Below are 13,303 nucleotides of genomic sequence, written 5' to 3'. Positions count from 1 at the left end.
CTAAATTTCTTTTTACCTCAAGCCAGATTTTTTCATAGTTTTTTAAAATAGGTTTATATTTCTTGATGTTAACCAAATCCCTAAATATTTAACCTTTTTATGGACTTCAATCTCAATGTTTTGTTCTAATTCGGTTCTTTCTTCTTCCTTCATGTTTTTAACTAATAATTTAGTTTTATTCCTATTTAGAAATTGATTTTTATTACCCTGACCAGATGGTTATGAATCCTCTGGAGCAGTATAGTGGCCTAGAATTGCAAACCATGTCCCCCTTTTCCTAGCAGGAACCTCCAGTGGATCTGCCTCTTTTACAAATGGAAGGGGCTCTTCCATTTATAGAGGGGCACACTAGATCCAATCTATTGTGGAGTAATGGGTGATATTTTTTAGAAAACAAAGATTTCAAACATATCCAAAGGAAGAAACTGAAATTTCATTTTCGTAAGTGTGTACACTCTGTCATTCCCAACATACTGGCTACATGTTTTCATTTGTTCAAAAGTACAGGGCTTTTGCTTCCTATAAAATATTTGATGCCCTTGAGTGGACGGCTTGCAGTATTGCATATATATATACACACTCCTTTAAGAAATACCACGGTGAGCGATTTGTGTTTGGAGAAAGAATACTATAAATCCTAAAATATCATCAATTTGTTTGATTTGATACAATATTTGTATTCCACTTTTCTGACAACAAGCGTTGAGTTCAAAGCAGCTCACAATAATCCCAAGAAGATTGCGGGGGGGGGGGGGAGACCATTGTAAACACTATAATATCAAACACAGAAGCACATAAATAACACAAACCACAATAAATTCACCAGAACAATGAATACAATTCTGTAAAATCTATGGTTCCAGCCATGTCTTGCCTCAGATTTTCTTATGCTTGGTTTACTTAGCACAGATGCAGCAGTGAATAGCAACACCAGCCCTTCCCAGTCATCATCTATCAATGACATTTCATCCATGTCGACAGAACAAACATTGGCTTCAGACACAGACAGCAGCCTTGATGCTTTGACAGGAACACTTGAAGGATGCCGGTGATCAGCTTTGCAGATTTAACATTGGCAAAGAACTTTTGCTTCTGTTGGGCCTGAAATGCTTGTAAGTTTATGGAACCAAGTCAAGAAACTCCATGTTCTGCATGTTTTTTTTTTCCCTAAAGTAATGCCTGTGATTTTACTCAGTTGAAATAAGACTATCTGCTTAATAGTGTAAAATGAAAGCAACTTCATATTTCGGGTCGAAACAAATATTACTATACCTATTCTGTTTTAACCTACATCAGGTGAGCAGTTAGAGTAACTCGAAGCTCTAATGAGTTCATGGGCATTCTGTCAGACATCTGAAACGTAATCAATATAAATTTCAAAGAGAAAGAAGAAGAAAGCCATTGTAAGTGGCGTTGAATGTATATCTTTACAATTACATACATTTGCTATATTAGTGTATCTTGCTGGTATTTTCAGTACTGTAAAATATAGAGGCAGTTGTTTACCTACATAGCATTCTTTTCTCGGGGCCTTTTCCTCTCCACCTCCTAATTTCTGTACTTTTCTATAGAAGAAGCAAACTTGTGAATTCTTGCTTCATCTTTACATCTGAATGTAACTCTGCTTCTCTGAATGTGCTCTTTCAGTGCTTTCATTTCAAGGGGTAAGGTGGAATAAGCAAAACGTGCCATGTGGGAATTTTTCTTAATTCTTGCATGCATTTATGCATTAGTGTGTCTTTTGAAAATAAGATTTTTGGGGTCTTTAAAGCAGTTTATAAAACACTCTTAGAAACCTTGACCCCTTTTTTCATACTCTGGCATTTCCATGGAAAACTTGATTAACAAATGGGGGCATTCAAAGGGGTTGGAGGCCTACCTTGACCCTTTGAATAGACATTAAAATATCTGCTTTTATGGTCTGTATATTAAAAGGGATCTTTACTCCCTATGTATAAATAACTACATCTACATCCAGAATGAATAGAAACTTCTAAAAGAAAGTGAAAGGGGCTATTTTAAACACTGAACCGTATGAAAAGGACTACATTTATTATACATAATTATGTGTCCCCCGCCCTCTTTCTCTGGCATATTCCAAAGGCAAACACCAGTCTGACATGATTCAGTTTCTTTCTAGCTCTAAAAAATTGTAATTCGTCACACCTTGAGCTTGAGTTAAAACTATTCACCTAGGGTTTAAAATAAAAATGTTTATGTGAATGTGTAGGTGGGTTGCCAGACTAACACTTTGTATTAGATATGGTGGGAGGAACAAAGTTATGAGACAATCCCAGGTGGTGCAACAGGCTTACTGGCAAGCTCTAAACAATGCAGATTTCTGGCTTGGTGATGGACATCTGTTTGTTCCACTGAAAACCAAAGTCAGACTATATATGCCATCGTTCTGCTCTGGCACCAGCACTTTACTAACATCAAAATCTGATGCAAGATTACTTGGAAGTATGTCCTAAGGAATTCAGTGAGGTCTACTCCTAGGTGAGTGAGTATAGGATTGCAGCCTAAGTAGATGTTTGTAGGATAAACACTCTCAGGCAATGGTCCACAAATACATTTTAGAGTAGCTCTATCATGTTGCTGCATTTGCTGCTACTGACTTCTCTTTGAATTTGCTCTTAGGGTTTTCCAGATGTGCATGTAAATTTATTGCTATCTTTTCACTTGAGACTTCTGGCTGAACATGAGAACTGCCTCCCTTAAATATTGTGCTTGAGATGCGAGATGGTATGAAATATGTTTGTGGTAGCTATTTATTATGTGCACCTGCCAGCAGCTGATGAATTGCTAAGTGATACATTTGCGTATGAGTTGATTCTTGGATGAATGGATTGCCCCGATCCAGAGTGCTTATTCAGGTATGTCATTCATTTCAGTAGAACTTAATTTCAGGTGTGTTATTAAAAATAAAACTTACAGCTTTAAAGAGCCCCTGTAAAACTGTTGGCCAGGATCCTAAGAACCACATGCACATTATGTGCCCCCCTCCCCCCCGCAATGCATTGGTCGTCAGGGTACCTGACTTTCAGGAGTGATTTTTCTAAGGTTCAGTCCCAGTGCACAATTAAAACTAGGTGTGTAAACCTTTGGAACCTGGACATAATTTATAATCTAATACAGGCATCTCCCCCACTTACATGAGTTCTACTCACGTGCGACTGCTTGAATGCATAGCGCTGGTAAATAAATAAATAAATAAATAAATAAATAAATAAATAAATAGAATCATACCAGGAAATGGTGGAAGAAAGCTGTAAAGTCCTTGTGACACACGAGGAGATCCTCTCCGGATTCCGAAGACGATGTCAGTGAGGGTGGAAGAAGCCCCGAAGAGACCTGATGTGCAGCAGGGTTTTGTTAGGCTGCTCAGCCTCCCCATCTAACAGCTGGTAGCACAGCCACAGCTACTTCCCTGTGTGGCCTTCAGCCTTCAACCAGCCCCAGAGCTTTAACTCTAGTTGAAGAGAGAGTCGTGTGGAGAGTGGGAGAGAGAGCTAGAGAGCAGGGGGAAATAGGCATTTAGAGTCTTTTCAGAGGGTGCTTCCCACTTTATGTGATTTCACTTATGCACGTGGGTGCCCAGAATAAGCCCTGTGTAAGTGGGGGGACGCCTGTACTTGTATAGCAGGATCCATATGGATGGTACTTGGGACAGGTTGGTGTCCCAAATTAACACTCAGCAGTGGGGAAAACAGCAGAGGAACATGAGGGAAGAAAGAGACGATTAGCAGGGAACAAGTGAAGGAATAAGTTCTAGACTAAGAGTTCAAGTTGTTTGACATCTTGGCCGCCCAATCTTGATTCATAATGTTGTCTGACATTCTACTGGCTGTGAATGTTGAAATGACTTCCTACTAAATCTCTATACCTAAAGATGTAAAGTACACAAAGAATCCTCCACAGACAAGAAAGAAACTTACTCCTTTTTAAAAAGTATCAATGCATAACTATGGCATTATTTTTCATTCTATAGTACATCTGCAGGGTGAGAGATGTAGCCTTCCTCCCATTGGGTTTGATACAACTCAATGTATTTAACAAAAAGTTGAATAAGGAGGTGTTGCAGAGCAACTCTGACTTGCTTAAAATAGCATTTTTATTAAGCTATTCTTTGAAGAGAGTCTAAATTATCGATTATACTTACAAATAGAAAAATAGAAATCTATGTTTTAACTAAGAGTGTATGCTTCAATGTGTGCTTAATAAAAAAGAGGTTTCCCATTCATATGCAGATTTATCCCAGTATAATTAAGTGATGACAAACTAGTCCTAAAAATTAACGTCACTGTAAATAGTGTTAATGTATGTTAGTTTTATAGGATTTAAATCTTTCAAAATGTACATTGTACTTCCAGAACCACTATGAAAATATTTTCATAAATGTTTGTAAATGTGGGGCATTCAAGGATTATGTATGTATGCTTTGTATAAAATATCTAGTAACTGGAGCATTCTTTTCTGAATGTGCTGTACTGCAACAGAGACTGGGCTCTGTTTCATGCTTCAGCGTTACCTTAGGAGTATCACACGAAGTTGTCCCAGGTGGGGAAGGGGTGGGTGGGGCAGAAATACGCAAGGAGTTCTGTGAAGGCTGTGACACTGGAGCTATTAGAGCAACCAGAGGCTTGTGCTTCAACAGTGTGAGGAGCAACTAGTTCAGATCACAGGAATTCAGTTGTCCTGATTTGGTTGAGACAGCTTGTTTTCTGGAGTCTGCCCTGCCAAAATGTCTAGCCATCAACATTGCTGTTTTTAAAGAAGCCGTCCTGGGTTGAGCTGCTCTTGAATGCTAAGTGTGTGGAGGAGGGAGACTGCCGTTGTTCAGTGGTGACAGAAAGGCATTCTGCACATGCTAAGAAATACTTTTAATATCATATTCTAAGACTCATCTCTAATATTGAAAAAAGGAAACATGGGTTGAGCTCTGGTGACTCTTTGCATCAGTTTGGTAACAAGGGAGAGCTTGCCTATAACGAGAAATGGAAAGGAGGGGACACACACAGTTGTGGGGAAAAACATTTGTGAAGAACTTGTTGCTGAAAGGAAAGTGAAGAGAACAATTACTGGATTGAAGTGTGGAGGAGAATGGAATGTTCTGGTTATAGCTTACTGGCAGCAAAAGTGAAGTTTGTGCTTAATTTTTATATAGTGTTGGGTGAGATACGTCATGTTCATTATAAAGCAGCCTTGCATCACTGTCTAAACACATACTCTTAAGTTTGGGAATGAAAAAGATGGCCACTTTTAAAAGCTCTTGTAACACTTTTCTTCAATATAATGCTTTTATAGGGCTTAGTTCTCTCAAGGGGGCAAACCTGGGCTGTACCACTTCAGACCAGAGCTGGGAGCTTACATGACTGGGTGGTCCTTCATAATTTATAATAAGCCTTCACATAGAATGTCAAAGAAATATAGTTAACACGTGCACACACGTCTCTGCTCAGGTAATATTTTCACCAACTTAGAAGTACTGTCACTTTGTCACCTAGCATCTCCACTTTTTCCTGTTCTTATTTTAAAATACGCTAATTGTAATATTTCATTCTCTTGTAAACTGCCTATGTCAAAGGGACGAGACGCGGTAAATCAGTGGTGGAGAACCCCACCCCCAGGTCCCAGATGCAGCCCCTCCTGCCTCACTGCCTGCCCCGTGCAATTCTTCCTGGGTCAGGCCCCATCCCAGGCCATGCCTCTCGTTGGCCCTGCTCAGTCCTGCCTTGAGCGCTTTTGCTTGGCTAGAATGTTTCCTTGAACTGTGACAGTGCCTCTTGCTTGCCTGGATGGAGCAATGTGTGGGTGCAAAAGCCTCTGACTTTTGCAGGGTAACTTACTGTACAAAGATCAGAATTGCTCCTATTGTGCCACCCACTTTTGCCCATCCACCACTGTCTTATAGCCTCTGGAAGGTTATGCATGAAGGAATGCACCCCTGCAGTAAATGAGTGAGATACATATTTGCAAACTGTTTTCTTCTAGTACAGGTAATGTTATTCCAGTAAATCAAGTGATAAGGTTATTTTTTTGACCAGTTTCATTACCGAAAGGTAGAGCTAACATAAGTATGGGGCAGACAGTGGGAAAACATGACCCAGTGGGCCACTTCCATAACTTTACTAGTTAGTGCTGTGGGTTAAACCACAGAGCCGAGGGCTTGCTGATCGGAAGCTCGGCGGTTCGAATCCCCGCGACGGGGTGAGCTCCCGTTGCTTGGTCCCTGCTCCTGCCAACCTAGCAGTTCGAAAGCACGTCAAAGTGCAAGTAGATAAATAGGTACCACTCCGGCGGGAAGGTAATGGCATTTCTGTGTGCTGCTTTGGTTTGCCAGAAGCGGCTTAGTCATGCTGGCCACATGACCTGGAAGCTGTACGCCGGCTCCCTCAGCCAGTAAAGTGAGATGAGTGCCGCAACGCCAGAGTTGTCCGCGATTGGACCTAACGGTCAGGGGTCCCTTTGCCTTTACCTTTACCTTTATCATTATCTTGTATCTATAGCAGCTTCAAAATAGATAATTCTAGCACTTACTCAATTAAGAATCCAGAATCTATATCTATTAATTATGTATTAGGACTAAACCTGAAACCTAAATTTGCACATTGGTCTTGTTGCCACAAAAGAATGTAAGTATTATATAACATGGATTCAAACTTATCCATGCTATTTTTAAAGTTCTAGCAGTGGAGGCTAATTCAGTTAGGTCATTTCTTCCTACAATTTAGATCAAGTTTATGCCTTTAAATATTTTCTGTCTTCTGTAGTTTGGTGTGTTTGAGCCACTTAAATGTTCACCTTTTTAAAAGCTCTTTATGTGTATATGTAATCAATTATGGCTGTCTTTCAATAACAAAACCCCATCATGAGACTACTATAGCATGCTCTGGCAATACTGTGAAATATTTAAACCGCCATTCTTTGTCAATAGTTCTACTTAACTGCTCACCTGAAAGGGAGAATGAAGAAAATTGGCTATTAAATGTTGAGATTTTATATTCTACATATTTCTTTAAACACAATACTGAGTAGCTGAATGGCATTGCAGAGATGGAGTAGATGTAAAAACTGTTTTTGCATGTACCCTTGTCATTTGTTCAGAACATTACGGAAATTAGAAGCAACCCATTCTCAGTCTGAATTGTTTGTAGAAAGTGTTTTGAAGAAATGATTTTGTGTGAACATGCATATTTATGATTAATTATATAAAGAGAGGCACGTATCTGCACAGATCATACCAAATAGATAACAGCTGCTTTGGTACGTTTGGGGAAGTGGCAAAAAAGGAAATTAACAGAGGGTTCTGCCTACCTTAAATGTCCATAATATTACAATGTAAGTATGAAAAGAGAGTCAAGTCACTAGTGCTTTTTGCTGATTCCTGTAATGTGTGGAAGAGTGCTTCCTGCGTGCTTAGGTTTATACACAGCCTCTGAAATAGTGTCATTTTCTATTCAGTAAAACTAAATTTATCAAATAGTTCAGGCTGGTTAAATCTAATAACAAGGGTTTATTTATGTACCCGAATGTTTACTTTTGGGCTAACCTAGGCATCTGCATGTGTTCTATTTGGTGTTGGGTTTAAAAACAACACAGCTGTACCCTCACGGATCCATCCTTTCAAGTCCTGTGTTTCAGCATGAGCTGCTTAATTTTAAACTCATTTTTTTACTGTTACAGGTTTACATGGTTTTCTGTGGAATGTATGAACTTCCGAGTAGCTATGGGGAGCCCACGGCTCTCCATATGTTGTTGGATTGCAGGTCCCATCATCCCTGCCCCTTGGCCATACCATCTGGGGTGCCGGGAGTCCAACAACATCTGAGGGCCACCAGTTCCACATTCTTTGCTTTTGAAGGAGGGTCTAGGATCCAGATTTCTAAGTTAGGTGAGCCCAGTAGACCTTTTTACTCTTATTTTCCTTTGAACACCACACCATGGGCCATATCACAAACTGGTTTTGAAGCTCTCTTCAGTTTCAAGAGAGACTTGCCATGTGCTGTGGGAGGGGGCTGCTCTGAAGCTCCTTGGGGCATGTGGAACTAGGTGTATGGTTCTTTGAATTTAGGCTCAAGGTAATTAAGATGTAGGAAGAATGGATCTGTAGTTTTAGGCTACAGCTTAACACCCCAGGAGTTAAGCGGGAAGATAAGTATGCAGTTTGCAAATTTTGTGCTAGGTTGCACTAAAAGCTGCAGTATCTAAATTGAGATTGGTTTTTCGAAACAGAATTGGTGGCCATAATAATGTGCAAGATGCATGCTGGATAGCATTCCTTCTAAATATCTGGAATTTATTCCTCAAGTGCAGAGGCATCCTTCTTGACCATGCCTCAGAGAATACTGGTCCAGTCTTGGCAGCAATACAGTCATACCTTGGGTTGTGAACGCTGCGGGTTGTGCATTTTCGGGTTATGGACCGCACCAAACCTAGAAGTACCGGAATGGGTTACTTCCGGGTTTCGGCACTCGCACATGCGCAGATACACTAAATTGTGCTTTGCACATGCGCAGAAGTGCCGAATCGCATCATGCACGTGCACAGGCGCGGCGCTGCAGGTTGCGGATGCTGCGGGTTGCGAACATGCCTCCTGCACAGATCACGTTCACAACCCAAGGTTCCACTGTACAGTTTATGTAGGGAACTGGATTGTAAAACTGAGGTGCCGAACTGCAAGCTTAAGAAAGGCTGATCAACATTTTGTAAATTCAGTATGAACGTTGTCTGTAAAATTCTGCACACAGATGAAGTCAGTGTATGTAGTATGGAATTGATCAGGGCTTGATGCTACATTTAGTGATACTGTTGGAGCTAAATGTTTTCCTGGACATGTGTGTACTTGGATAACATACTTGAAGTTAATGTGATGTGCACATCTGCTTCCAGAGACAGAACTTGGAGTCAGGTTAAATTCCCTCAGCTGACTTGCCTGATCTTTAATTTCATAACTTCACCATCAATGTTGCTGAGATCACTTTTTATATGTTGCGGTATGAAAAACAGTGAACCAAAATTATAAGATAATTTGTTTAGATTCTACTTTTAATACCTTTATGTATTTTTTTTTTTAAATTTTATGCTTGGTATGCATGTTGAGAATCTCTTGTGCTAAAGAATTACAAGCTATCTTCTCATATGAACAAAGCAAAAGGAAAACACATGTTCTCATTTTTAAACTATAAAACAATTGTATTTTATTTTTATAATTGTAATTCTGATTGTGGATTTCACTGCCATTAACTCATTGTGCATATTGTAGATAAGTCTGGGTCCTATATTTCAATACGTATATGAATTTGTAAAAATAAAGTAGAAATATACTACTTGGAAGTAGTAAATTAATTGGTTCCTTAATTCATTTGATTCTAATGGTTCCAAAATTGAAAAGAAAATGTACTTAAGGTTCAAATTGTGTATTTAAGATTTTAATTTTTACTTTGTCATGCTGCTGCTTAATTTTTCTGAGAGTGCCTGCATTTTTGCACAGCAATCTGTTTTGTTAATTGTTTTTTTTAAAGCACTTTAGGGCTCTTCTAAACACAACCATGCCTCCTCTCTCATCACACAATCTTCACTTATTAAAAGTGTTTGGAGTTGATGCAGTCCAGCACGAACGCAGTAGCTGCTTACGTAGGGATCTCCATAATGCATATGAGGGAAATTTTCCTCCTCTCCCCTCTGGTGCTCATCTATGGGTGCATATATAGGCCCTGCACTAGCGTGTAATGGGAAAGTAGTGCTTTAACATTCATCCCTTATGATCATCTAATGTATTCCCTCTGCTCAGTCAAAAAATGAAAGCTTGGAGCCAGATACTTCTGCCCAAGTAAAGCAGGAGGGCTAGATGGGATGTGGAAGGTGTGTGTTTCTGTGCACCCACGTACCCCAGTTCCCTGTAACAGCCTTGCCTGCCGACTGTCCATAATCTTTTACACGTGCTGTGGAAAGGTTGGGAGAAACAGGCTCATATGTCAACAGGGATCACACTGTGTGTTGCTGCGCCTGTTGTGGACTGAATTAATATCATTGTAGTTAGGGCTTCTGTGGAGGAGACTAGTTTAAACCAAGATATTGATTTTTTTAAAAAATAAAACTATTTTTAAACATTTTGGATGTGCTTTTTTTTTTTTTTTTGGCTTAAAAGTTAGTGTACTTTAATGTCAGATGGAAATAACCCTGAAATAGAAAGCTGAGTTTCAAAATCCATAGCTAAGTGCTTTTTCAAACTGTCCAAGATCTGTGTACACTTGGCTGTGAGCTTGTTAAATTAATGGGACTTAAGTGCATTATGTCTTTCTGGATTAGAAATTACTGCTAGCAATCAGGTTCTTCATTAGATTATTTTTTTTAAATAATTTTTGGCTATGCATCATAAATTAGCTTTCCAGTATTTATACTATGAAAGTACCCAGATAAGCTTGCAGGAATCAACCCTTGTGCATGCTAGACAGGCAATTTATATAAAATGTATACAAAGATGGGATCCCATCTCAGTGAGAAGCCCTGGTTCTGTCCATAGTCTTTCTCTCACAAGTACGCATATTTTTTTTTGCAGATATAGGGCTTTAGTGCTGCACTATGTGCCTTAGACTGAAACACAGAGGACAGCTTAATCATCTTTCTCCCATTCATAATGAAGGTGAATTATGTATGTTAATGATGGCCATATTTGATTGCTGTAGAAGTGCACATGAGAAATGAAGCTGTACCCTTCCCACTTTTTCATAGCAGATGCTACTGTGAGGTGCTATCATCTTTTAGGGGAAACAGTGGTGACTGAAACAAAAAAGAAATGTGCACAATTTTGTAATGAATTTTTGATGCCTACATGAATTTTTTCAACAAGAATTGGCATAGCAATATGGTTGACATTTTTATATGCATATATTTTTAAATGGTTGTTGGTTTATGTTTAGCTATTGTCCTTTTCCAGAGTGTTTGGGTTTTCTTTACAAAAAGTTATTGTGGAATACTGAAGGAAATGTAGATTTCTACAAACAAACAAAAATGCTGTTTCCTCTTCTGGGTCTTTTACTGGGTAATGCATGAAACATTTTTTCAAGGGCCAAATGTAACTGTTAAATTCAAAAGTCAATGAAGTATTTAATTAAAGGCAATACACAAAGCATATCAGTCTAGCCAAACTTTTGAATAAAAACCTTAGGTGAACTTTTGAGCATTTTTCAAGTATCCCTCCTCTTAAAACTAAAATATTATATTGTGGTAGATCCTCATTATTTTTTCTAGAATGACTCCAGTGGTTTCCAGAGGTTGATTCACACACCCTTAAGACTGTGCTGATTACATTTTTCAAGTGTTTGCAGTGCTATGCTAAACCAGGAGTTGCTTCACTATGTGTGTGTTATCGCACTGTAGTAACTCGGCCACATTACTGTGGTTTGAAAGCTCCAAAAGCTGATGTGTGAATCAGCCTGAAGACTTGTGTTGCCACTGAAGTTAAACTGTAGCCACACTGGTTGAATTTGGCAGTCCTGTGCTAACAGATGTTATAGTTAGCTGTTCCCCTAGTTTCCAGTAACTTTAAACAATCCAGCTAGATTTTGGCTTAGGGCAGAATGTTTTGGAACTTCCATTGTACAAGCCCAGTCAAAATGAGTAAGCTGTCGGTGGCCTTCATTGATTTAAATGGCGCTTACATCGAAGGTCCCAGTACATTATGCCTGTAAAATGCGTAGGTGAACTATTGGAGAGCTCTCCATTAAAATATTGTTTTTAAGAAACAGCCTTAAATTGTTTCCTCATATCTGCATTTTTATCTTTCAGATTTCCCCCATAAGCCTTTGTTTTTACAATATTGTTTATTCCCTGTAAAACATGTGCTGCGATGTATGTGCCTGTATTCAAGTGATTTACATATACAAATTATCACAGAAAAATGGCATCAAGCCCTAATATCCTCACCATGTTTGGAGTCTCGGGTCATTTATTGTGTCAGTTTGAAATGTGCTTTAAGACTAAACCTTTGAAATCTCAGTGTATTGATACATCAAATGACCTGTTCTGTGTACTAAATGAGGCTCTTGACACATTTCATTCTTGATGCTTGTGCAATGTTCTGTGGAAAATGGAAGTGAATTATTTTATATCATGGCTACTTCAACAAGATTAGATGCCTCCCCCCTCAGAACTCGACTTTTGAAAATAATGTTATTAATAGTGAATTATTAAGTGTTAGCTTTTAGTCTTATTTTAATTTGGGTTTCCATTTCTCCCCAATAGTCTTGTCTTTCAACATCTATATTAAAGCCACTGTAAAAATGAAATAAATGTGGACAAAATGTATATAAGAATTCTGGCTTGCTGGTTTTTGTGTCTCAACATGAGTATTTCTAGACTTCTTTGGAGTGGTGGAGGGAAATATGGATAACCTTGGAAGAGCAATTTTAAGTTGAATAAAAAGATAAGAGCAAAATATTTTTTTAAACCACTAGTTGGGTGGAGGGGAAACCTCAGAGGTGGTGTAGATGATTATTAGAATACTGCAGGATCATGTGAAACAGGAAAACTACAGATGCCATAATAATGCCACTGTGGACATGACCGGTATCATCTACATGTGATGTTCTTTCAGGCCCTTGTTGCTTATTTTGCATTTAAAGCAAGAAAAATTATTGACCATCTACAACAGGGGGAGCTAATCTGTGCTATCCAGATAATCTGTGAACTTCCAACGTCAGCCAGCATGGCCAATAGTCAGGTTTTATGGGAATCATAGTCCAGCAACATCTCGAGGACACATGGGTTACAAAAATTAAAAACCACTTCTAGAAACCTTTTCCTTGACTATCCTTGCTTGAAATATAAAACAGGAAAGCAATGTTTTGTTTCTGGGGCAAGGTTTCCAGTTACACACAGGTTTTTAAAGTTAACAGAATTGGTTACAAATGGATAATATTAAGGTATAGGCCAGTACACTTAAAATCTCAGTAGGGAATTGCAGATCTTTGAAATGACAATAATGGGTTTTAATTTATTGAACCTCTACATTCCCCTATTATTTTTTATGATGCAAAGTTTGTACCCAGTTGGATTTCATAGTTGCATTTTGTATAATTTTTGGAGGGGGTAGGGGTGGACAACCCTCTTCTGTATTATAACTAAAAGAACTTTTTGCTATACGAGTTCTGTTGTGGAAAATAATATTTTTTGTTCCAGTGTGGTTCTCTGCATGAGAGGTAGCTTTTCTGGATATATAGCATTCCACCATCCCCAATCTTCGTAATAAAGAAGGCTGTGTACCTCCTTTGTTGTGTTAGTGGCTAATGCTGTGGACCAG

The 13,303-nt window shown here is 38.8% G+C and overlaps 1 protein-coding gene across 5 annotated transcripts in view; it reads left to right on the top strand.

Moving 5' to 3' along the window:
- The window catches only part of MAPK9 (mitogen-activated protein kinase 9), a 42,044-nt gene extending 29,727 nt beyond the window's left edge, over window positions 1-12,317 (top strand). For 4 of the 5 annotated variants that reach the window (XM_080991420.1, XM_080991419.1, XM_080991421.1 and 1 more), the window contains one exon: window positions 910-12,317. In XM_080991420.1, the coding sequence (XP_080847546.1) occupies window positions 910-1,052 (143 nt within the window). In that variant the 3' untranslated portion in view covers window positions 1,053-12,317. Of the gene's footprint in view, window positions 1-904 lie in introns of all 5 variants that reach the window. The other variant, XM_080991423.1, reaches the window with a different exon arrangement.
- Window positions 12,318-13,303: the final 986 nt, after the last annotated feature.

Source organism: Podarcis pityusensis (assembly GCF_964106645.2).
Source record: "Podarcis pityusensis genome assembly, chromosome: 2".
NCBI classification, from domain to species: domain Eukaryota; kingdom Metazoa; phylum Chordata; class Lepidosauria; order Squamata; family Lacertidae; genus Podarcis; species Podarcis pityusensis.
Note: the sequence above shows the minus strand (reverse complement) of the source record. Positions and strands in the feature narration are given on the sequence as shown.